This window comes from Thermomyces lanuginosus, assembly GCF_041956635.1.
Source record: "Thermomyces lanuginosus strain ATCC 200065 unplaced genomic scaffold VTN49scaffold_19, whole genome shotgun sequence".
Classification (NCBI taxonomy): domain Eukaryota; kingdom Fungi; phylum Ascomycota; class Eurotiomycetes; order Eurotiales; family Trichocomaceae; genus Thermomyces; species Thermomyces lanuginosus.
Window position 1 is genome coordinate 61,108 of NW_027192353.1, and position 21,520 is coordinate 82,627.

General features: G+C 53.4%; 8 protein-coding genes across 8 annotated transcripts; 3 read left to right on the forward strand and 5 right to left on the reverse strand.

Annotated features, from left to right (window-relative positions):
- Positions 1-449: 449 nt before the first annotated feature.
- VTN49DRAFT_615 (uncharacterized protein) lies at positions 450-6,476 on the forward strand (the record flags this gene model as incomplete). Its single annotated transcript, XM_069414286.1, has 3 exons — positions 450-907; positions 965-6,359; positions 6,414-6,476. 3 exons carry the CDS (start codon positions 450-452, stop codon positions 6,474-6,476), a joined length of 5,916 nt encoding a protein of 1,971 aa, XP_069270975.1.
- A 384-nt stretch (positions 6,477-6,860) lies between these two features.
- Positions 6,861-8,246, reverse strand: VTN49DRAFT_616 (uncharacterized protein; the record flags this gene model as incomplete). The annotated part of the gene is made up of 3 exons (XM_069414297.1): positions 6,861-7,668; positions 7,723-8,176; positions 8,237-8,246. 3 exons carry the CDS (start codon positions 8,244-8,246, stop codon positions 6,861-6,863), a joined length of 1,272 nt encoding a protein of 423 aa, XP_069270976.1.
- A 375-nt stretch (positions 8,247-8,621) lies between these two features.
- On the reverse strand, positions 8,622-9,403 carry VTN49DRAFT_617 (uncharacterized protein; the record flags this gene model as incomplete). Its single annotated transcript, XM_069414308.1, has 3 exons — positions 8,622-8,696; positions 8,752-8,834; positions 8,905-9,403. 3 exons carry the CDS (start codon positions 9,401-9,403, stop codon positions 8,622-8,624), a joined length of 657 nt encoding a protein of 218 aa, XP_069270977.1.
- A 598-nt stretch (positions 9,404-10,001) lies between these two features.
- On the reverse strand, positions 10,002-12,510 carry VTN49DRAFT_618 (uncharacterized protein; the record flags this gene model as incomplete). The annotated part of the gene is made up of 3 exons (XM_069414319.1): positions 10,002-10,872; positions 10,925-11,511; positions 11,563-12,510. The coding sequence occupies 3 exons, from the start codon at positions 12,508-12,510 to the stop codon at positions 10,002-10,004; spliced, it is 2,406 nt and encodes an 801-aa protein (XP_069270978.1).
- Positions 12,511-13,744: 1,234 nt separating this feature from the next.
- On the forward strand, positions 13,745-15,583 carry VTN49DRAFT_619 (uncharacterized protein; the record flags this gene model as incomplete). The annotated part of the gene is made up of 3 exons (XM_069414330.1): positions 13,745-14,371; positions 14,435-14,706; positions 14,761-15,583. The coding sequence occupies 3 exons, from the start codon at positions 13,745-13,747 to the stop codon at positions 15,581-15,583; spliced, it is 1,722 nt and encodes a 573-aa protein (XP_069270979.1).
- A 215-nt stretch (positions 15,584-15,798) lies between these two features.
- On the reverse strand, positions 15,799-16,521 carry VTN49DRAFT_620 (uncharacterized protein; the record flags this gene model as incomplete). The annotated part of the gene is made up of 2 exons (XM_069414342.1): positions 15,799-16,389; positions 16,456-16,521. The coding sequence occupies 2 exons, from the start codon at positions 16,519-16,521 to the stop codon at positions 15,799-15,801; spliced, it is 657 nt and encodes a 218-aa protein (XP_069270980.1).
- A 512-nt stretch (positions 16,522-17,033) lies between these two features.
- On the reverse strand, positions 17,034-17,803 carry VTN49DRAFT_621 (uncharacterized protein; the record flags this gene model as incomplete). Its single annotated transcript, XM_069414353.1, has 2 exons — positions 17,034-17,497; positions 17,740-17,803. 2 exons carry the CDS (start codon positions 17,801-17,803, stop codon positions 17,034-17,036), a joined length of 528 nt encoding a protein of 175 aa, XP_069270981.1.
- Positions 17,804-17,917: 114 nt separating this feature from the next.
- VTN49DRAFT_622 (uncharacterized protein) lies at positions 17,918-21,370 on the forward strand (the record flags this gene model as incomplete). Its single annotated transcript, XM_069414364.1, has 4 exons — positions 17,918-18,589; positions 18,642-19,907; positions 19,968-20,630; positions 20,696-21,370. 4 exons carry the CDS (start codon positions 17,918-17,920, stop codon positions 21,368-21,370), a joined length of 3,276 nt encoding a protein of 1,091 aa, XP_069270982.1.
- Positions 21,371-21,520: the final 150 nt, after the last annotated feature.

The window sequence follows — 21,520 nt, forward strand, 5'->3', positions numbered from 1 at the left end:
TTCGGGAAAATGACAACTCCAGGCTGACCAACGAAAAGCAGAAGCGTCGCTACCCTTCTGCGCCTTCAGCACATGTTCTCCGTCGACTTCCGCAGAGAATTATCGTGAACCCTGCGCAGGATTTCTCTCGATTCGTCTGAAATTCATCCCAGAATCGACACGCTAACGAAGACGCGCGTGTCCCGCGGCACGTCGTGGAACGGACGAGCATCTCTGCTTCGATCTCCACGCCGATGCCAGTTCGGTTAAGGAAGCCATCGGAACAACAGGTGCTGGCTCATTGCCATCCCAGCTCGTGACTTTTAGGCAGTGCTGTGGTGCATGAAGCTGGTCACGGGCCCATTCCCCTCATCCCGCATTGCCCCTGGATGCGTTGCTCCAGAGCTCGCTTTTCGACGACCTCGCATCCCGACGTCTTGAACTTTTACCCCTCGGATAGACTTTGAACCATGCATAACCAACCGCAGCGATTAACGTCGAATATTCTGACGTCGGATAACTTTCAGAATGCAGCCGATATCTCCCGAGCCACGTCGCCCGGAGGCGAGCCTCCGGGGATCAACGGCGTCGATCCAGACGTCGTAAATAAAGTGCAAAAGGCTCGTGTTCGACCGCGAACCTATCCGTACTTTGAGTACCTGCCATATGAAATCGAGGAGGACAGTGAGAGGCAACAGAATCTCCAAGAGATTTTAAAATGCCTGTACATTGCCATCAAGGCGGGCGACTTCGTCCCCGGTGCGGTTCACTGGACCCGCGAGCTCCGGGGATGGCTGTCGCTAAAGTTCGATCCCTCGCGCGAGGATCGCATTAAGTTGGTGAAGCTGTACTATGAGCTTTCCCTGGCTCCGGGGATCGATCCGAATGCCTCGGAGAGGTTCGCCAGCATGTTCATGATGTTAACCAAGTACATACTGCCTTTCCCGTTATTTGCGTTTATCTTTCTGTACTGACCACTTTGCAGACGGAAGCACTACCTCCGACCAATAAAAGACCTAATTCTTGACTGGAGGCCGTTGTTCGAAGAGTTAAAGACCTTCGTATTGCCCACGGAATCCGGGCTGGTACACTCGACAAACATGAAGCGCAACGTCAAGACTCTGACGAAAATGTGCTCCTTTGCCCAGCTGTACTTTGATCCATGTGCGCTTCCGGACATGCTAGAAGAGTTTCTGCCGCACTTCACGACGTCGTTCGCCGAAGGCGCTTTCGTCGTCGTCGGGTTGCTGAACTTGCTCCTCCCCACGGCCCCGGCGCCGGAATCGAGGGAGGACCTCCGCCCCCAGACATATATGCCTACACTCTTCCATCTGTGGTCTCTGGTCAATCGATCCAGGACGATGGATATGAATTTTCTGGACTTGCTCTCTAGATTTGCGCGAGATTCACTGCCTGCCTCCTATATCCCATTCTCGGAGTATGGCATCTTCACCAAGGAGCAATCTGCCTTGGTATTTACGGCCATTCTTCGTTTGCTCGAAATCCCGGTCGGCCAATCGACGTCGCCATACAGCGCATTGGTCGATATTTCCTCCGGTTTAGGTATCATGCTAGACCGTGACTCGCGCAAGCACCCCGTAGCTCATCATATCGCTCGCTGGATTGTCATGTCTCTGTCCCCTGCATGTTTGGAGAAGGAAGATTCTATTCTATCCCAGCTCGAGGGCCTGATCCAGGCGGTAGAGACGTTCTTCCATCCGTCCAATGCGGGTAACTGGACCAAGACCCTGGCGCAGCTGGTCTACTACCTGGCGGACTTTTTCGTAATGCGGTGGAACCGCGAGCACAATGGTGAAATGGAAGTGCCGCCGGAGCGCCGGCTCAATGATGCCCTCAAGAAGCGGTTTGTGCTCTGCCTGCGGGATGTAATCTTCATGGGCATCTATGCGAAAAGCGGCACAGCGATGAACTTTTCACTCTCTACGCTGCAGAGCCTAGCTTATCTCGAGCCGCACCTCATCCTGCCGGGCGCATTACAGCGGATCTATCCCTCCATGCAGGGCTTGGTGGAAGTCCACCGGACAACGTCCTCTCTCCGATCTCTCCAGGTTCTCGCCCGGATCATGATCCGCACAAAAGGCTACCGCTGCCACATCACCACGCTGCTGGCGCTTGCTTTGCCGGGCATTGACCCCAACGATCTCGAAAAGTCCCTTCATGCACTCTCCTTTATTCAAGCCGTTTGCTACAATATCCCTCTCGAGGACCTGACCAAGGGTCGAGACGATGTGAACTGCGACATGCTCGCCATGCAATGGGTCTCGGGCGAAATGGAAAGAATGGAAGCGGAGGGCTCTAATGTCCAGCTGCGTTATGACACCGATCTCAGCGATGAAGCCGAGGAGATGATCCTACGGTCGTCAACCACCAACTTTGGGGAGTTCTTGATGTCCTTCCTCGGTCGTGTCTTTACGCTGTTGGAGAACCTCCCGGACGTTTCACGACTCCGGAGCGGATCTCCTGAGGAAACCGTCGTCAACACCCTACCGGCGACGTTGACGCCCTTGCTTGCTTCTCTATCGCCGGAGCTCTACGACCTGGCCTTGCAGAAGATTGTTGATTTCGTCTCCAACCATGTCATTCATCAGGCACGAGATGCAATGGCATTCATTTGCAATGCAGTCTGCAAGGTCAACCCTAAGAAGGCTCTGAAGCGCTTCGTCCCGCTTTTGGTCCAGGCGATCCGCACAGAGATCGACGAGAACGGCGCGGCGTCCACCAGGACCACGGGCACGGAGGTTCTGCCGCGTGACCGGGCTCTTGTCTGGAACGTCAGCATGCTGAGCATGTGCGTTGTACATGTCGGCGACGCCGTGCTGGACCACAAGCAGGAGCTGCTGGATATCGCCAACTACATGCAGGAGAAGTGCAAGGGAATCCCAACGATCCACGTCTCGAACTTTATCCATCACCTCCTTCTCAATCTCACTGTCACATACACCCTCGATAGCGCGCTCTTCGAGGAGGAGGATGTCAAAGATGGAATCAAGATCGAACATTGGGGCTATCGTCCGGATCCTCGTAAACTCAACATCAAGTGGCACGTGCCAAATCGGGAGGAACTTGAATTCGCTGTGGAGCTTTTCAAGTCCCAAGCCGAGTCTGCCATTGATCAGCTTTTCGCCCTGACCGACGGCACGTCCAGTGTCAAGAGGGACGGCAGCGGCAAGGAATGGTCAGACGAAGTAAATCGGAGACTGGTCCTCCTCAGGCTCGTCCTCTCGGGCATTTCTGTGCTGTTTGACCCGAAGCAGGCGTCGAAGGCCGGCCAGAATCTGAACTTGGCCGAGATTGACGGCATAAACCCATCCAACGATGTCGCGGACTCTAGAGATGATCCGGATGCTGTATTGGATAGTTCCGATGAAGGAACGATCAAGCAAACGTTTACCTATCCTACTGGGTATCCGCTAGACGAGTCCGATCCTCTGTATCATACTATCCATGCTATCAGAGAGCGGGCGGGGGTGGTGCTGCACCGTGTGCATCGCTTCCTTACGGAAAACCAGGAGGACGATGTGCCGTGCTTCAACGCCTTGTACACAGCCTTCCGGTCATGGTTCATTGACGTCGGTTTTGAGCGGTCTGCCCACGTTTTGGATCGGGTGACCCGCCTTCTCGCCGCCGATATTCACCCGTACAAAGTCAGCGGTGTGCGCAAGGACTATCCGCGTCCGCTTCTCGTGCGTCGAGCGAATGTCTACCATCTCCAGCGAGCAAGGCATAATGCAGCGCCACGCCCCAGATCGAAACTGGATGAAATTCTCTTTTTGGACCTGGCCGAGTCATGCGTCTCCCTGTATACCGACATCCGCCGGACTGCTCAGAGCGCCGGCGAGTCAGCTCTGAAGGCGGTCTGGGGCTCGCGACTGCTGGTGATCCCTCCGCTGCTGAAGGCCCTGCAAAAGGCAGTGAAAGAAAATGATCACGCCAGAATTAAGGGTGGGCTGTATTCCCTTTTGTATGGCAGTCTCGCCAAGACTGTCGGACGGCATTGGAAGTACACTCCAACCCTGATCAAGACGTTCATCGATGCAAACAATGTCGATAAGCCGTCTGTTCAAAAGTTGTGTTCGGGAGCTATCTTCCAGGTCATGGACTACGGACGGCCCATGGAGAGACTAGCAGTGCTTGACCAAGATGTCGTCAACAGCATTGCGCCGGACGAAGATCTGGAAGAGCGAATAGAACAGAAGCGCAACGCCATCAATCAGAAGCGCATTCACATTGAGAAGAAGAAGGCAGAGCTATCCAACGATCTGGTAGAAATTGCTCGGACATCGCATTGGAAGATTGCCAGCCGAGCCGCCACAATCGTTGTGAGCATGGGCCTGCGATTTGACTACATTGCCAGTGAAAACCTGATTGATCTCGTGACGCTGGGCTCCATTGACGATCACCCTGGTCTTCGCGGCATGTATTCACAAGCGCTCATTGCTCTGTTCACGATGATCGACGTGCGGGCTATCTGCAGCCACAGCTACGAAAATTACATTCTCGCAAAGCAGCACTTCCCTGCGCGGATCCAAGTTGCTGCCCAGCGTGACGAGAAGGGATGGACGGAGAAGTTTCTGTCGGCCTTCTCCAAGCCTGAGGCCGAGTACTACGTCGACCACGACTTCCCCGGCTGGCTGGTCTGGCCTGAGAAGTTCCCGGCTTACAAGGCAAATATCAAAAGGGATATTGAGTATGACGAGGTGGAGTGGAAAGTCCGCAGCCACATGGGCAGGCTCTTCGACCGACAGTGGTTCGCCAAGTTCTTCGACTACCTGAAGCAGGAACCGCGGGATGCCTCCTCTGACAAGTTCCGGATGCCTTGCGCGATGATGCTGCTGTATGTCTTTGAGCTCATGTTCCGGGATGAGCTTACAGCGGCGACGTTTGATGAGATCAAGGAGGAGATTGCGCGGGTGTTTGAGGACGGAAGCGATAAACATCAACATCGGGCTACGGCAGAGATCCTCGGAGCTTTGATCGCATCTGTGATGGACACGGATGTGGAGAAGAGGAAGCTGGTCTGGGAATATGCCTTCCCAATGATCCGGAAGATCCTGGGGGACGGGTTGACGCCGGAAAATTCTGGCTACTGGACGACGTTCCTGCACATGGTCTTGCAATGTCGGGATCCGCGACGTGCCTGGCCGCTGGTTGACTGGCTGGCCAGTTTCCGGCTGGACATGTCGACGAATGCCGCATTCAAGGAAAGCTCCAAGATCAATCTGCTGCACCAGTGCATCATTGATACTGGCTGGCATTTCCAGCTGGAGAAGCCCATCGTGGAGGACTTTTTGGCACACCTGGACCATCCTTACAAGGGCGTGCGGGAGGCCATGGGTCACACGTTGGGTTCCATCTACCGGACTCGATATCACGAGTCGTACCCGAACGTGGACAGCCTTGTGCAGACGCAAAAGGCACATTCGTCCATCGGGACGTTCCCGTACGCGCCGTCGGAAGAGTTCTCGCAGCTGATTATGGGTGCCTTTGAGAAGATCCGGCGGTGGCGGGAGGAGCGGACGCCGGGGCAGCAGTCGCCGTCGTCGTACACGTCGGGAAGCAAGACGGTGCTGTTGTGGCTGGACTCGACATTGTCGTCACACGAGTGCACGCAGCTGGTGCCGTTCTTTGGTGATGTCTTTACGGAGGAGCTGCTGCATATGATGGACGTCAAAGAGGACCCTGAGCTGCAATCCTTGGCATACCACGTGTTCCGGCACCTGCCGAACATCCCATACCCTGCGGAGGAGCAGTCGCCGTTCATCGAGACGCTGATCCGAATCGGGCAGACGTCACCGTCGTGGCATCAGCGGCTGCGGGTGATGATCAACATTCAGATCGTGTATTTCCGGCGTCTTTTCCTCCTGTCGGAGAGTGATCGCGACAAGCTCTTCGATTGCATCGCCAACATGCTGCAGGATTCGCAGCACGAGGTGCGGGTCGGCGCATCGACAACGCTGTCCGGGATGATCCGATGCTCGCCGGTGAAGCTACGCGACGCAGTGGTTCAGAAACTGCAGGAGCGGTTCACCCGAACACTGATCGAGAACCCGCTTCCGAAACGGCCTCGACGGCAGAGCATTCTGGGCCGATCGGCCTTGTCCGCACCATCGAGCCGCACGAGCACGCCTACTCCCGAACACACGCGTCTCATCATTCTGCGGCACTCCGCGGTGCTCGGTTTGGGTGCGCTCGTCCAGGCCTTCCCTTACGCCAGCCCGCCGCCGCACTGGATGCCCGATGCCCTGACGACACTCAGCACCAAGGCCGCCAATGACCCAGGCGTCGTTGGGCAGAGCGTCAAGTCGATCATCAGTGAGTTTAAGAAGACACGGCAAGATACATGGCATATTGATCAAAAGGTAACCCCTCTCTCTCTTGTACGGCACGGTTCTTTTGCTGACGGAGTTACATAGGCATTCACACCCGATCAATTAGAAGACCTAGCTGGAGTCCTTTGGAAGAGTTACTTTGCATAAATCATCTATACCTGTTGATTTCCAGGGGCATGGGATTGTCATTGGGCCGCGGGTTTTGAGTGGTGTTAGCCTTTCTTCTACGGGGCGGGATTGGGGGTGCAATGTAGCATCTGCGCGATTGCCACTGTTGGGAGGAACTGAAGATTGATTGAATCCATGGGTTAATTTTTTTTTTTTTTTTTTTTTTTTTTTTTTTTTAGGGCTTTTGTAATTCATTCCTATATCAATCCTGGGCTGGCTTAATTCTTATACAAGGCCATAATTAGGGTAGTTCGAACAACATGCATTGACTTGTGATGATTTTGCCCCATGAAACCATAAGAACATTTGTGCGGCGTAAATGTAAATATACAGGAGAAAAAGACGAATGTTATGGAAAATATTTTACTCGGCAACCCAAACGGCCGCCATACCCATACCAGTGCCAACACACATACTCGTCACGCCAACCTTCTTCCCCGTCCGCCGCAGCTCGGTAAACAAGGTACTAACCTGTCTGGCGCCCGTGCAGCCCAGTGGATGACCGATCGCGATGGCGCCACCCTTGGGGTTGATCTTCTCAAAGGGGATGTTCAGCTGCTTTGCGCACCAGAGGCACTGCGAGGCGAAAGCCTCGTTGATCTCAAAGATATCCACATCCTGAACGCCGCTGAGCCCGGCCTTTTCCAGGGCCAGCGGGATGGCCTTCCAAGGGCCGATACCCATGAGCAAGGGCGGGACGCCGACGACGCTCGCCGCGACGAATTTACCCAGGATCTTGTTTGCCAGACCCAGGCGCTCCGCGGTGCTGCGTTTCATGAGGAGAACGGCGGCGGCGCCGTCCGAGACTTGGGAGGCGTTACCCGCGTGGATGGAGCCGTCCTTGGCGAAGGCGGGACGGATCTTGCTGAGGGATTCGACCGTGACGCCGTCACGGATGCCGTCATCGGCGGAGACGGTGATGGTCTTGGTTTCCTCGGTCTTGGGGTCGGTCCATTGGACTTGCAAGGGGTGGATTTCTTCGCGGAAGAGGCCTTCCTTTGCGGCCTTGGCGGCCTTTTGGTAGGATGCAGCGGCGAATTCGTCCTGTTCGCGGCGAGTGATCTTGTAGTCCTGGGCCATTTGTTCAGACAGAACGCCCATGGGGACTTTGCAGTTGGCGGCTTGCATGTGGTTGTTCAGGAGGTCGGAGAATTCGGTGACGGCACCGGGGCTAGGCCGCCTATCAGTATCACTCTCTTACTCAAAGGGGAGGAAGTGAACATACCCATATTGCAAACTCATGCTCTCAACACCAGCACCAACACCAATCTCAATCATCCCCGTCCGAATAGCATTCGCAATATCCACCACTGCCTGCAACCCGCTCGAGCACTGACGGTTCAGCGCCCGCACGGCAGTCGACTCCGGGAAACCCGCAACCAGGGCAGCAGCGCGGAACTCCGTCGCACCACCGCCGGGCGGGAGCACGGAGCCGACGGCAATATCCTCGACCAGCTTAGGGTCGATCCCGCTGCGCTGGATCAAGCCCTGGAAGACACCCGCCAGCAGGTCCGCCGCGGCGGTGTCCTTGAAGCCACCCTTACCACCGCGGGTGATGGGCGTGCGCACCGCAGCAGTCACAACGATATCATCGGGATGCTTCTCTGTGATGGCACTGCGGCCGGTCTGGGGCTTGCCAGTGAGGTGGGAGGAGACTTGGGAGAGACGCTGCCGAGCTGCTAGATGTCAGTGTTAGAAAGAGCTTTCTTTACACAGTATAACAGCTTGCGGCAACTTACCCTGCGACATGGTGTATTTTGTGAACTGGATATGCCAAAGAAAACAATCCTAGAATCAAGAATAGTTGAAGAAGCAACTTTCAACCCCAGACAACCGACAATTAAATCATTGTTCAAATGACCGCCGCAAGCCGAGGTTCATCGTATCAACGTTGTTCCGTCCCGGGCGATCACATTCACGGCCTTATCAGAACAGTCCAAAAGCCGATGCATGCATGTGAAAGTGATTATATAATCAGCTTCTACAGTTTGAATTTCAAAGCAGCTTTTGCCGGAATCAAGAAGCCGAGACATAGGTTCATGTGGTAGATAGCCTTCTAATTATATATGGCAATGCATAACCGTGGGACCATGCTAATATACACAGAGAATATGTAGGTACTGGTTACTCCGTCCTTCTCCCCGGCGGCGTCGGGGACGAGAAGATAGAGTTCAGCGTAGCGAAGAATTCTTTCCGGAACTGATATTCTCAGTCAGCAACAATCGCCAGAAATCGTAAAGTTTAGATGACATACGTTCTCGAAAGGATTCCTCTGCCTTCCTTCCTCGCCTTCTTTCAACGGCCATTCCATGAACAGCACCGCATAGACGACGACGACTAATTAACAAATCAGCAATCTGTCCTTTTATTCCGTTTCACATGAAAAGGACGGATCTGTAAAACTTACAGCCAATCAACCCCCACTGTACCAATTTCGTCGCCTTCACCCACTTCGGTCTTGCATATTTCAGCGCTGCCCTTCGCCGAAACTTCCTCTCCAGCCGAAACTGATGCTTATGGGAGAGCTTCGACATATCTGGCGGCCATTGGCGTTTCGGCTTGTAGGGACTGTAGTAGACATGTTGTTTTTCTGCGGCTTCTTCGGCGGTTTCGGGGAGAGAGGAGTAGTCGGGACTATTTTCATGCGAGGAAGAGATAAGGCGGAATGGGGAGGATGAGGAAAGCGTTTTTGAGGTGGTGAACGTTCTTCGCGGGGATTGGAAGACGCTTGTTCGTGTTGTGCTGTTGTATTCAGGTTTTGAGGATGACCGCAATGCATTCCGGCATACGCATTTCAGGAACGGCGACGAAGGTGTTCCCGAAGTTGGTTGAAGCGCGGCATGGTTACGGATGGTTGTCCGCGTTGCGGTGGACAGCCACCGCCAACAAGATGGACTCAATGACATGGTTTTTCGTTCGATTCTTTTGACTCTGCTTGTCGCTGTAGTCGGAATGAGGTGTTCCTGGAATTGACCGGGTCGGTGTTACTTTATTCCGGGATAACCTCTTACCTTCCCGAGATAGTAACCGGTCAAGTATCCGACACCACGTGCAAATCCGAGGTGATACCAATCACAAGCGATTACTGTTCAAATATGATTTGGAAAAATGAGTTTATATACTCATATCGTGTTCATATTCATCATGAACTCATAAACTCGCTGAAGCTATAAACAGCTCAGACTTCCCGTGCAATGCGAAAGCAGAGATGCAACTCATAATGCGCATCCAACATGGCTCATCATAGCGTGATGACGTCTCTTTATCTCATTCCAAGCGTAATGCATGATGACGGAGATTCTCCGTTTGTATCCATCTCAGTCATAACTCAGATCGGAACACCGTGATGATTGTTCATACCCAACTCCAAGAGATGAGAAGCAAAAAGAAGACACAAGAAGAAGAAAACATACCGTAACATCATGAAGGAATGACAAACGTAATTCATAAAAAAACCGTCAATCAAGGTTATGGACTTGAGACGTCAGTTGCATCCCTTGATGGTTAGGACGCCTGCTCGTTCTCAAGGCCAATGTGAAGATCAAGCTTTGGAGGTGTCGCGATACGCATCCGGTTCGGGCATTTGGTCGGCGACTTGGCCAATGAGTCAGGACCTGGCCCCTCCCGGACATACGCGTAGTGCCACCCATCTTCTCGGGCGGCAGCGACCCAGGTTCTCAGGCAGTCGTGGATTGCACCGTAGAACTTCTCCTTGCATGTTCTCAAACTGCCGCCCATGACCTTTTCGAATCCCGAGGCTCGAAGCTCCTCCCGCAAAGCGTTTCGCTGCTCACGCGTTGGCTGGCACGCAATCAGCCCGTTCATCAGATCTAAGTGGGCTGCGATGTAGTTTGTTGCGTCCCATTCCACTCCGCCAACGTACGGCGCTGCAGGGACTGGAGGGCGAGGGGTGGGGAAAAACTTTTTCACGTAATCCTGTTCTTGAACCGTTTCATCCTCGCTCGGTAGGGGGATAACGTTCAGATGATGGAGGAAGATCCAAAATACTTCCTTGGAAACGCTGGTGATCTCTTTGCACCAGACCCGGTAAGGTCGAGACTTATAGATGTTGGCAATGAAGTCAATTTGCTCTTTGGCCGGAGCAGGGTCCCGAAGGTAGCTCAGAATCTTCGATGCTCGCGCTGGCATCTCCTCAGGAGAAGCAGTCGACAAGAAGGTGAATAGCAGGCTCACGATGATGCCTCGTGTTGTGTACTCGCTAGGGCCTTTCTTTTCTTCATCGAAAAGCATCCGCAAAAGTGCCGGGAAGAGCTCTCCTTCCACCACATTGAGTTGTTTCAATGCCATGGACGTAGTGCAGAGAGCCTTGAGGCACAGCAATGTTTCATGTAGGAGCGTGTCTTCGTGCTCCTCCCTACCCGAAGTCAGCCGAACGCATTCAGCGCCGTAAATGTTGAGCTACTCACCTCCACTCAACCTTCATAATCCGGTAAAGGAGCTGAATCACTTCGTCCATTCCGCCCTCAGAGATAAATGTATCTACCCAGCTGACCGTTTCATTTCTAAGGAGCAAACGCAGCTTGTGAATTTTGCCAGTGTCAATGATTTCTGGCTTCTGAACCTCTTTGAGGTAGTGAATAAAGTCCTCAGGATCCGTTGCGGTATCCGTATGGACTGGCGTGTGCAGAGACGCCGTAGAGCTGGATGCAAGTGGGAGCAAAGCTGAATACGGACGTCCAAAATCAAAAGACTTTGGCCGCTTGTGCGAGCGACTAGTATCGTTCTTCGACGGGCTTCTCGAATGAGATCCGTCGTATATTGAAGATATAAACGATCGGCCTCTGGATCGAGAACGAGAGCTCTTGTCCTTATTCCGAGCCGACGTTGCTCGTGCGTCCAGGTTCCTTCCGCGGCGGCCGGCGCTGTCGAAACTCGAACCGGACGAGATTGAGCCAGTATTCTCGCACCGGTCCTTCTGAATGAAATCGGCCTTGATATTGGTGTTCAGCGATCGCATCTTTTCCCGCATGTTCTGCGGGATGTTCCGAGCATCCTGTCTGTGTCAGCGCGGTCCGCAGGGACCAGGTACTCTATGGTCACGTACCAAGAGTTTTTCGAATTCGCTGTCAATGTGACCGCGATCCATATTGCTCTGATTTGCCGCTTCCCTGGCATTCAAAACGGAGACTGCAGCTTTGACCCGTGATGTTCGGTTTTGTTCTCGGTCCACACGATCGTCCGCGGAGATGTGATCGTTAGTGTCTCCTTCGTGGTTGCGTCGCTTGTCAGACGGTACGCGCTGGACATGTCCCAGCATTTCCTTGACTTTCATCGTGCTCGCTGAGATATAATCGGACTTTGGCCTTGGCTTCTGGTTGGGCCGCCTCGCGAGTGTCGGCTGGTAGTCATGAAAGTTTCGTTGCCTGGACGGCGAGTAATGTCTCGGGGTGTACAAGGAAACTTCCTCTTCCACTGTTCGACGATGAGCAGGAACAAACACTTTCCCTGATGGCTCGTCCAGGGGGCTAGGAAACCGGCCCCATGTTGGTGATGGCATCGGTGATGGCAATGAGTCTGCAGGGCTTTGATTCTCCTTGTCTTTGTCATCACAGGAACCTTCTTCCTTTCGACCTCTCTGAGACCGTTTCAATATGGCGCTCAGACTGGCCGCAGACTTGGGTTTCTTGATATGTTTTTCTGAGGAATTAGATTTGGCATCCTTCTTGTCTCTGTCCCAGACTAGAGTCTTGAGAGACACTGAGCTTTTGGTTTTCTTGTGCAGACCACTCGCCGGGTCTGACGGGGACTGTCTCCCCGTGGCAACTCTATTGTGAGCTCTCTCGCCAAGGGGTTGTGCATGAGGATGGTCTGCAGGTAAGAAACCCATCGGTGTCATCGGAGGCGGCCCACGCGGGGACAAGGCTTGGTCGACGGAAAGATTCCGCCCGTGTCCCCCTCGCAGCGGCAGGATCGATCGGAGTCTCGAGGTCTTTGGGGACTCATGGCCGGCAACATCGTCGAATATGGGAGGTGCTGCTGTGTATGTGGCCATTCCGTCGTCCAAGACGAGCTAAGTTTTTGTTGATCAGCAAACATGCCTGCTGCAACTATTTGAATCCCATACCTCGATCTCTCGATACTGCTGCAAGTACGCGTGAAGCGATCAACAATGTGAAGCAGGGGAGCACAACAGTAGGGAATACAGAGATTCCAGACTGAAACAATCAATGAAGAAGAACCATCGTTGTAGCAGAGCCAAACATGGACGTAGGATGAAATTTGGAACAGCAGTGGCCTCAGGATCGACCGTTTGCGAGGATCCCAAGTCGATTTAATATCGGCGTGTGCCATGTAAACAGCCTAAACAACGGAGTTACCGTTGCTGCGGGCAACGCTTACCTAATGCACGCCAGCGCGATGCTTATCGATAACAATGACCGAAACAGCACCGAAAACCGTCCGAGACGTTTAGTTACGTACTTGCGGAATACTCCGTTCAGAGCACTTATTTTTTTCCGACGATCATCCGTTCCGCTCCGAGTTTCGTACTTGTACCTCTCCAGACGGCCGGGAACGTCAAATTTGGCACTAAATCCAGTACGAGGGTGTAACTTCAAGCTACTAGAAGTAGTACTCGTGTCAATGTCATGTATGCCTTTCGATTATGTGTGCAACTCAGTCTGTTATCCTTGACATCCCACCCTGAATCTTGCCTTTGTTTTGGCTGTCTCAGCTGGTAACTTACGTAGTATTACGGCGCGAATACTCCGTACGTTATGCCAAGATTTCTGGGTGCTTCATCTTAATCACGTGACGTAGATCGAAGGGTTCCGCTTTCTTGGCGTTTCCGCTGCGGACCGAAATTTAGACCATTGCTGCAGGACGCTACTACCGTAACCTAGTCGTAACAAGGCACGGCGTGCTGCTTGTTGCGGGACGAGCCTACCTCAATGTGATCTCATGGAGCCTGTTTCATGCCGACCGAATTCAGAACCATGTCGTCAACGGTGTGCCGTCAACGGATTCAGCACCCCACAGAAATGTCGCCCGCCAAGCGAGGATTAAACCGGCGTAAACCGGGCCGCTGTCCCCAGAGTCCCGACCCGCTCTGACGTGGATCAGACCGGAGGGGACTTTCTTCTTCTTCCTTCGGTAGTTTAAGCTACTTGCTGCCTTCGCAATCGATTTGACAGTACTTAAATAACATCGGCGCTTGACTGCTGCTTTTCAATCTCTTGCGCGTAAAGCTCCTTGACCTGGTCGATATTCTTGTTCCTTGCGGCGTCATGAACCAGACTTCCCGAACTGACGACACCTTCCACAACCCCGGATGGAACCAGAATCCGTCACCGCTCAACCCAGATGAAACCACCAGGGAGGACTTTAACGGTATTGTAAACCTCAGGCAGCTGAGAGGCCGAGATCAGCTGCCCGGTGGCCTAAGCGAGGACCGTGTATTTGAGAGAGAAACTTCTGGTGACCGCGGTGACACCTCTAGGGTGCCGGCAAAAGAGACGGGGAATGAACTGGTGGTGACTGCCTCTTCGCGCGATCAAATTCATCATGATCCCGCGGGGGCACTCACGGTCCAGTTTTCCATTCCCCGCCTCCTTAGACCATTTGTTAAATTCGTCTCATTTGTTGGACCGGGCTTCATGGTCGCCGTGGCTTATATCGATCCGGGAAATTATGCAACCGATATTGCTGCGGGTGCCAACAGCAAATACGCTCTCCTTTTCATAATTTTGATGTCGAATCTCTTTGCCATTTTCCTGCAGTCACTGTGCATCAAGCTTGGAAGCGTCACTGGCCTAAACCTAGCGGAGAACTGTCGGGCCCATCTACCGCGATGGCTGAATGTCATCCTGTACATTTTGAGCGAGTCTGCCATTATAGCCACGGATATTGCAGAGGTACGCCACTGTCTCCCCCTGCCGGTTCGCGTACGAGGGACCTCGATTTAACCGCTGGTTTAGGTGATTGGCGCCGCGATTGCGTTGAACTTGCTTGCCGGCATTCCTTTGGTGGCCGGATGCGTCATCACGCTGGCTGATGTCCTGTTCCTGCTAGTTTTCTATCGTCCTCACGGATCAATGTGGGGGCTTCGTATGTTCGAGGTCTTTGTCGGTGGCTTGGTTTTGGCTGTTGTTATCCTGTTTTGCTACCAACTCTCTTTGCTTGAGTTCGAATCCGCAGGTGAGGTTTTCCGCGGATATCTTCCGTCTTCAGCTGTTGTCGAGGGCAGTGGGTAAGCAGGATGCCGCCATGAGTCTGGGAATCTCGTGCTAACTTTCTTGCTCAGCCTCTATCAAAGCTGCGGTATCCTCGGCGCAACGGTAATGCCTCATTCTCTGTTCCTCGGTAGCGGTACGGTCCAGCCGCGTCTCCGGGAGTACGACGTCTCCAGGGGTTATGTCGACCCCCCGGCGGAAGGGGATAATGAGGAGCATTTCCAATCCTACCGTCCCTCGGTACACGCCATCCGAGGGTGTCTTAAATACTCGATCTTAGAACTGATAATGTGCTTGTTCACATTTGCACTGTTCGTGAACAGTTCTATTTTAATTGTAGCCGCTGCAGCGCTCTACGGTACCCCAGGAGCAGAAGACGCGGATCTCTTTGGAATCCACAAGCTCCTGTCGGACTCTATTGCCCCGGCAGCGGGGACAATCTTTGCACTGGCGCTGCTACTTTCCGGACTGTCTGCAGGTATCGTATGTACCATATCGGGGCAGATAGTGAGCGAGGGCATGCTCAACTGGAGGCTACGACCATGGTTGCGCCGCCTGATCACCCGTTCCATCAGCATTATTCCAAGTGTGGCCATTGCGGCGGCCGTGGGCAGAAGAGGTCTGAACATCGCGTTGACTGCGTCCCAAGTCGTTCTTAGCGTGATTCTACCGTTCGTGGTCGGACCGCTGGTGTACTTCACCAGTCGGAACAAGTTCATGTCTGTTAAGGTTGCGGGCGGCCGAGCTAGCCTTGTCGGAAGCGACGATGCGCCAATGGAGACGGTGAAGATGCGCAATAGCTGGCCAGTGACGGCGCTCGCAGCGTTGATCTGGTTGGCCATTACCGTGATGAACATTGCTTTGCTTGTTTTGGTTGGTCTTGGAAAGGCATAGGCTAGAACTGATATGAGCTTAGAATTTCTCACAAATGTTACAGGCACAACATCGGTAACATTATATACAACTCCCAATAAACACGTACATGTCTAACGTTGGCGATGGCCTACCCAGATTCAAAGAGTTGATCCATGATCGGACATAAAGGGACTCGTAGAGATCATCATAAACGTAGAGACACCATGCCACACATTCTCGCTCTATTTCCCACATTAACCAACACCGCCCGCGGCCTCCTTGACCTTATCCTTGTCCTGCTCCGGTGGTTCATCGATGAACGACGGCGGAGCGACTTCGTCCTGCAGAAAGCTCGGCGTGGCATCCTCGCCGATCTGGGCATCCAGGAGTGACTCCTGACCCAGAGCCTCGAGTTCCGCGTCGAGCTCTGCCTCGTCGACGTCCTCGGGAACGTCGTACGCCCTGGAGATGCTCTCGTTGATTTCATTCCCGATATCCATCAGATCGGCCATCTCATCCTGCAACCGCTCGATCTGGTCAACGTCAATTTTGCCGTACTGTTTCTTGAGGGTTTTCGTCGTCGTCTTCATCGCATCCACCGTCGTCATCACGTTCTTGAGGTTGTCCTGCATCATGGCAGCCTGTTCCATGTTCCATGACTGTTGCGCTAGCTGATCTCGCTGCGCTTCGTATTGTTTTCGTCTTTGGAGGACTTTGAGGGCTTTTTGTCGGAGCGCTGTCTTGCCGGGCCCGTCCCGCATCTTGGAGAGACGTTGTTGATACGTAGCGAGCTCCGAGTTGAGCGCCGCCAGTTTCACGTCGATGCTGGATATCCGTGCGTCGACCTGTAGAACTTTGTTAGACTTGTTCCCTTGTTGCTTCTCGAACCGTGATATCGTCAATGAACTCACATTTGAAATGGCCGAGTCAAGCGTCGGCTTTGGTGCGTTACTTTTCGTCCCAAAGAGTCGATTCATGTTGATCGCCGCTGCTTTCTGTTCCCATGCGAACTACCAACGACGATCAGGCAGCTTGAAATTCATATCTTCCGACCGGCAGCTGTCCGGATTGTCCGGCTGCCTTAGAGCGTGATGCGGGGAGATGATCCAGTTACTGATGTCACATGAAGTTTTGCCTGAGGCAGTCAACCCAGATTAGATAACCTTCCGAATCACGTGATTTACAGAGCGTTCCAGATCTCTTGATGGCGGGCTGAGGGCAGCTCGCACAAAAACAGATCAGATCGAGAACATCATGACATCCCGCCGGCACCGGTGGGCGCTAAAATTTAGATTCCCACCGTAGCACTCGTTCAATCAGAGAGCCACTTCCGTAGTGATAGCAACGTGTTTCACATTGTTAAGCCAGTTGACGGATGCCACAGCAGATGGAGCGCGCTAGCCGCAAACGAGTCAGGGACCACAGACTGTGACGTCCAGACACTCTGCAACTCGGAGTCCCTTTCCGGCTCAAATATCCGGCGCAATTCTTATCGCACAATGGTCTCTGTTAGCTCAAATTGCTTTTCTGAATCAGATCTCTGACCGACTCCAATCGCGGTTCCCCCGCATCGACCATTCCCCCTGTTTGACTCCTCCGCCGGGTCGGACGTTTTCCCCATCGCCCGCTTTTCCCCTCCGACTTGCTTTCTCCATCGATCAACGTTCTCCCCGAACGCCCGGTGAGATCCGTTTCCGGTCCCTCCTTGCCTCAAGCGCTCTTTTCGCAGTTTCGGTTGCGTGCGGGTGTTTTCCTTCTCCAAGGAGCGAACACCTGCAAGCCAAGCGGCTCCAATCCTTCGCCCATCCGTCACGACCTGCCAGTTTTCTGCTGGCATCCTGTCGCAATATCCCCCTTGCGCAGCGTCAGGGTCAAAATCCGGGTTCCGTCTGTTCCGCGGGGAACTGGCCGATCGTAGTTCTGGGTCCAGATCCGGCTCCGAGGCCCGTGTGACTGGATCCTCTCTCTCACCCCGACGGTACGATAACTTGCTTTTCTATTCTCCGTCCGCAATTTTTCGTCATTCATTTTATCGATGCTGGTCATTCGCTCGCTGTGTCTCTTGAACTGATCGGTTCCAACGAGGTAGCAGCGCGCAGCCGCCCAGACGGTCCTCGCATGTTGCTTTTAGCTGCTGATAGAGAAGACGAGTTCACGAAGCAATACGACGCCATTCGGACTTGGTCACGGCCTACGAATGCCTTGAACTGCTTCCTTCTGCCAGGACGTATAATAGATTGCGGTGTTACGACCCTTCATTTTGTTGCTGCTTTAAGGACACGAGATCACGCGCACGAACCCCTGCAGATATACCCGTTTCTGTCGCACGTCCATGCTTTTCTTATATCCCATTTATCACTTGGTTGATTCATCATGTTCTGGCGCTTCGGAGGTTACGCAAATATCTCTACGATCGATACTCTCCTCGACAAGCCCGATGTCACCTTAGAGGAACTGCTGAACGAGCCCGAGCTCATCTCGGAGCTCAGCCAGCATAATACCAAACTCATTGAATTTCTTCGGGAGGATCACATTTTGAAACGATTGATGGAATATGTGATTGCCCCGCCTCTATTTGAAGAGAATGAGTTTGAGGAGGAAGAAGAAGAGGACCAGAAAAAGGCCCCTGCAGGGAAATCTGGCTCCACAGACACTGCAGGAGAGCCGCCGGAGGAGATCCTGAAACCGGAAGACAAGGAAAAAGCCGAGGAACAGCGATCAACTTATGCATATGTCGCCTGCGAAATCCTGTCCTCCGAGACTTGGTCCATCATCGAGTCCATCTTGCTCAATCAGGACGATCTCCGCAACTTCTGGAGCTTCGTGCGACGACCGGCTCCCTTGAATTCCCGTCAGTCCGGCTATTTTACGAAAGTAAATGAGGTCCTCTTCGAGAAGAAGACCAAGCAAATGCTGGACTTTTTCAAGTCGTTGGATGGCATTGTCCCAGCCATCCTCCAGCATGTCGACAACCCCATGATTATGGACTTGCTCTTGAAGATTATCACCCTTGAGAAAGTCGAAGGTGGCCAGGGCATTGTTGACGTAAGTTTCTTGGACATAGTACACGTCAGACTGCTGACTCCTTGGATTGCAGTGGCTGAAGAAGGAGAATCTGATACCGATTCTCTTGTCTTATCTCGCACCGGAACATCCAGCATCGGTGCAGACCTCCGCTGGTGATTTTCTCAAAGCCATCATCACCATTTCCGCAAATGCCACCCAAAACGATGAAACGTGCATCGGACCAAACAATCTTACTCGGCAGCTGGTATCGGCAGCTTGTGTCGAACAGCTGATCGGGTATATGCTGCAGGGAGGCAATTCACTGACTGTCGGCGTGGGCATCGTTATTGAGGTGATTCGGAAGAACAACTCTGACTACGACCCGGAGAACGTCGGCGGGCCCGACGCGCCTCCCACCCCATATGATCCGATCTATCTGGGCACGCTGCTGCGGAAGTTCTCGGATCGCATCCCGGATTTTATGGCTCTCATGCTGAGTCCCAAACACTCCGTTGTCGAAAACGGCAAGGTCAAGCTCGTTGACCGGCCAGTTTTCAACTCCACCTGGGGCACCAAGATTGAGCCATTGAGCTTCGATCGATTCAAGACGTGCGAGCTCCTGGCAGAGCTTCTGCACTGTAGTAACATGCGCCTCTTGAACGAGGTTGGGAGCGAGGAATACATTCGAAGGCGGGATGCTGAGCGTGAACGGCTGCAAGCTGAGGGTGTTCTCGGTGCTTCACAAGATGAGTCCGGCGTTGATCTCGGCGGATCTGCCGGTTTCGAAAATGGTCAAGGTCAGTCACGACCACACGGTGCTACTGGGGATGATGATGGATTTGAGGATGTTGGATCGTCTGGGACTCTCGTGGGTGCCACGAACGCTGCCGAGCCAGCGGCGGACGTGACGGTACGGCAAGAGAAACCCGCAGACGTTCAAACATCCAAGCAACATCAGGATTCACCAATTTCGTCGACCACCGAAGGAGCGCAGGCGGAGCACTCCGCATCGAGTGGCGTTGCCACTCAACAAACATCAGATATGATCAGCCATGCGGCGTCCGCATTGACGGACAAGGTCGGTCAGATCAAAATCAACAATGATGAGCAGGGCCCTCGGGGTCAGGATACAACACCGGCGGATGCTCGTGCTGATGAGAACCTGAGTTCTCAAGCACCAGTGCCTGCGGACCAAGTTCTCCAGGCCTCGGGCGATGTACCGCCGGCCGAAGGGTCCGAAGTGCCAACTATCGGCGAGTTTACGCCCGAAATCCAGTACGAGGCAAATGGCGAACCCGTAGTTGGCGATTACTTGAAGATCATGTTTATCGAACACAAAGTTGTTCCTACGATTCTGGTGAGTTGTTTCGCTCCAAAGTTATCATTTACAGACAAAGACTGACATCTGTGGTTAAAGGACTTTTTCTTTCGCTTCCCGTGGAATAACTTTCTCCACAATGTGGTCTATGATGTTGTACAGCAAGTGTTCAATGGGCCCATCGACCGAGGCTTCAACCGATCACTGGCCATTGATGTATTTGTCACGGGCAGGATAACAGAGCAAATTGTGGAGGGCCAACGGCGGAGCGATGAAGCGCAAACTAACAAGAACATGCGGCTTGGTTACATGGGTCATCTTACTCTCATCGCGGAGGAAGTTGTCAAGTTCACTGGCCGTCATCCTCCCGAGGTCTTGTCGCAGGCGGTCATGGACAGGGTTCTCCAGCCGGACTGGGTTCACTATGTCGAGCACACTCTGTCGGAGACTCGCGAACGAGATAATGCTGTTCTCGGCGGAGAGAGGCCGGAAAGAGATTCAGGTCTTAGCACATCGCAGGGTCTGACCGGCTCGACCGCGCTTGCGAACGCAGGATTAAATGGTGGTAGTGGCGGTGGTTTTGAGGGTTTCGATTATATGAACTATGGTAGTGTGTCCAGCGGCGCATTTGGAGGCGGCAGCAACTCCATGTTGAGTGGATTTGGGAGCTCGAGTGATGATGAGGATGAAGATATGGAAGATCATGATGATGAAGAAGCCAGAGGCGCGAATGACAATACCGCAGAGGGCGGTTCAGATAATGTGAGTAAACGACCGGGTTCAAGCTCACTGCTTGCTTCGCGCGATATTAACGGTGCCTGCTTTAGGACGACAACTCAAGCCAAGCCATCCCAATCCTACCGCCGCCCCCTAACCCGGCGAGCGGGCCATCGCGCGCCCGCCGCCAGCTGGCTGCCCGTTTGGCGCTCCATCAGTCGCAGGCGGAATCGTCACAGCAAAACTCCGCGAGCCAAGGGCAGGGCGATGATGAACAATGGCAATCGAATCCGTTCATCATTGCGGGGGTTGAAGATGAAGGAGATTCATCGCCGAGCTTCCCATCAACAGATTTCGGTCCCGACGCGGTGTCGTCGCCGACCTTCCCACGCACAGGTTTCACCCCGCCGGAGTCGCCGTCCAATTCCTCTGACAGTGCGGGCCATGAGATCCCGCAGGCGAAGCCGCGCAAGGAGCGGATTCCATTGGAGATTGATGATGACGATGAGGAGATGGGCGAGATGGTCGGCCCCAGTATGGGATCCGAGGTGATGGATTCCGACGAAGAGGAGGAAGCCATCATCAACGAGTCGCTGGGGTACTCAAGTTTCTTCGGGCCCGGACGATACGGAGGACTGGGGCGGTCCTACAGCAAGGACTCGAGCCATTCGTTCCTCGACGACGAGGCCGAAGACAGCAGCGATGGAGAAGAAGAGGAAGGACTGGTGGAAATCCAAGTACCGGGGAAGAAGACACCAACCACTTCTTCTTCTCAAGGTGTATAACTTCTCCGCCAGTCTGCATACGAAGCATGAGTATTCAGTTCTGAACCCTAATACTCGCTTTGTTTGTTGTAGGCGATGTGATGAGATGATGATGGCTTTGGTGAGCTTGGTCGGATCTGCGGTGCCACATATACTATCTATATGCCATGA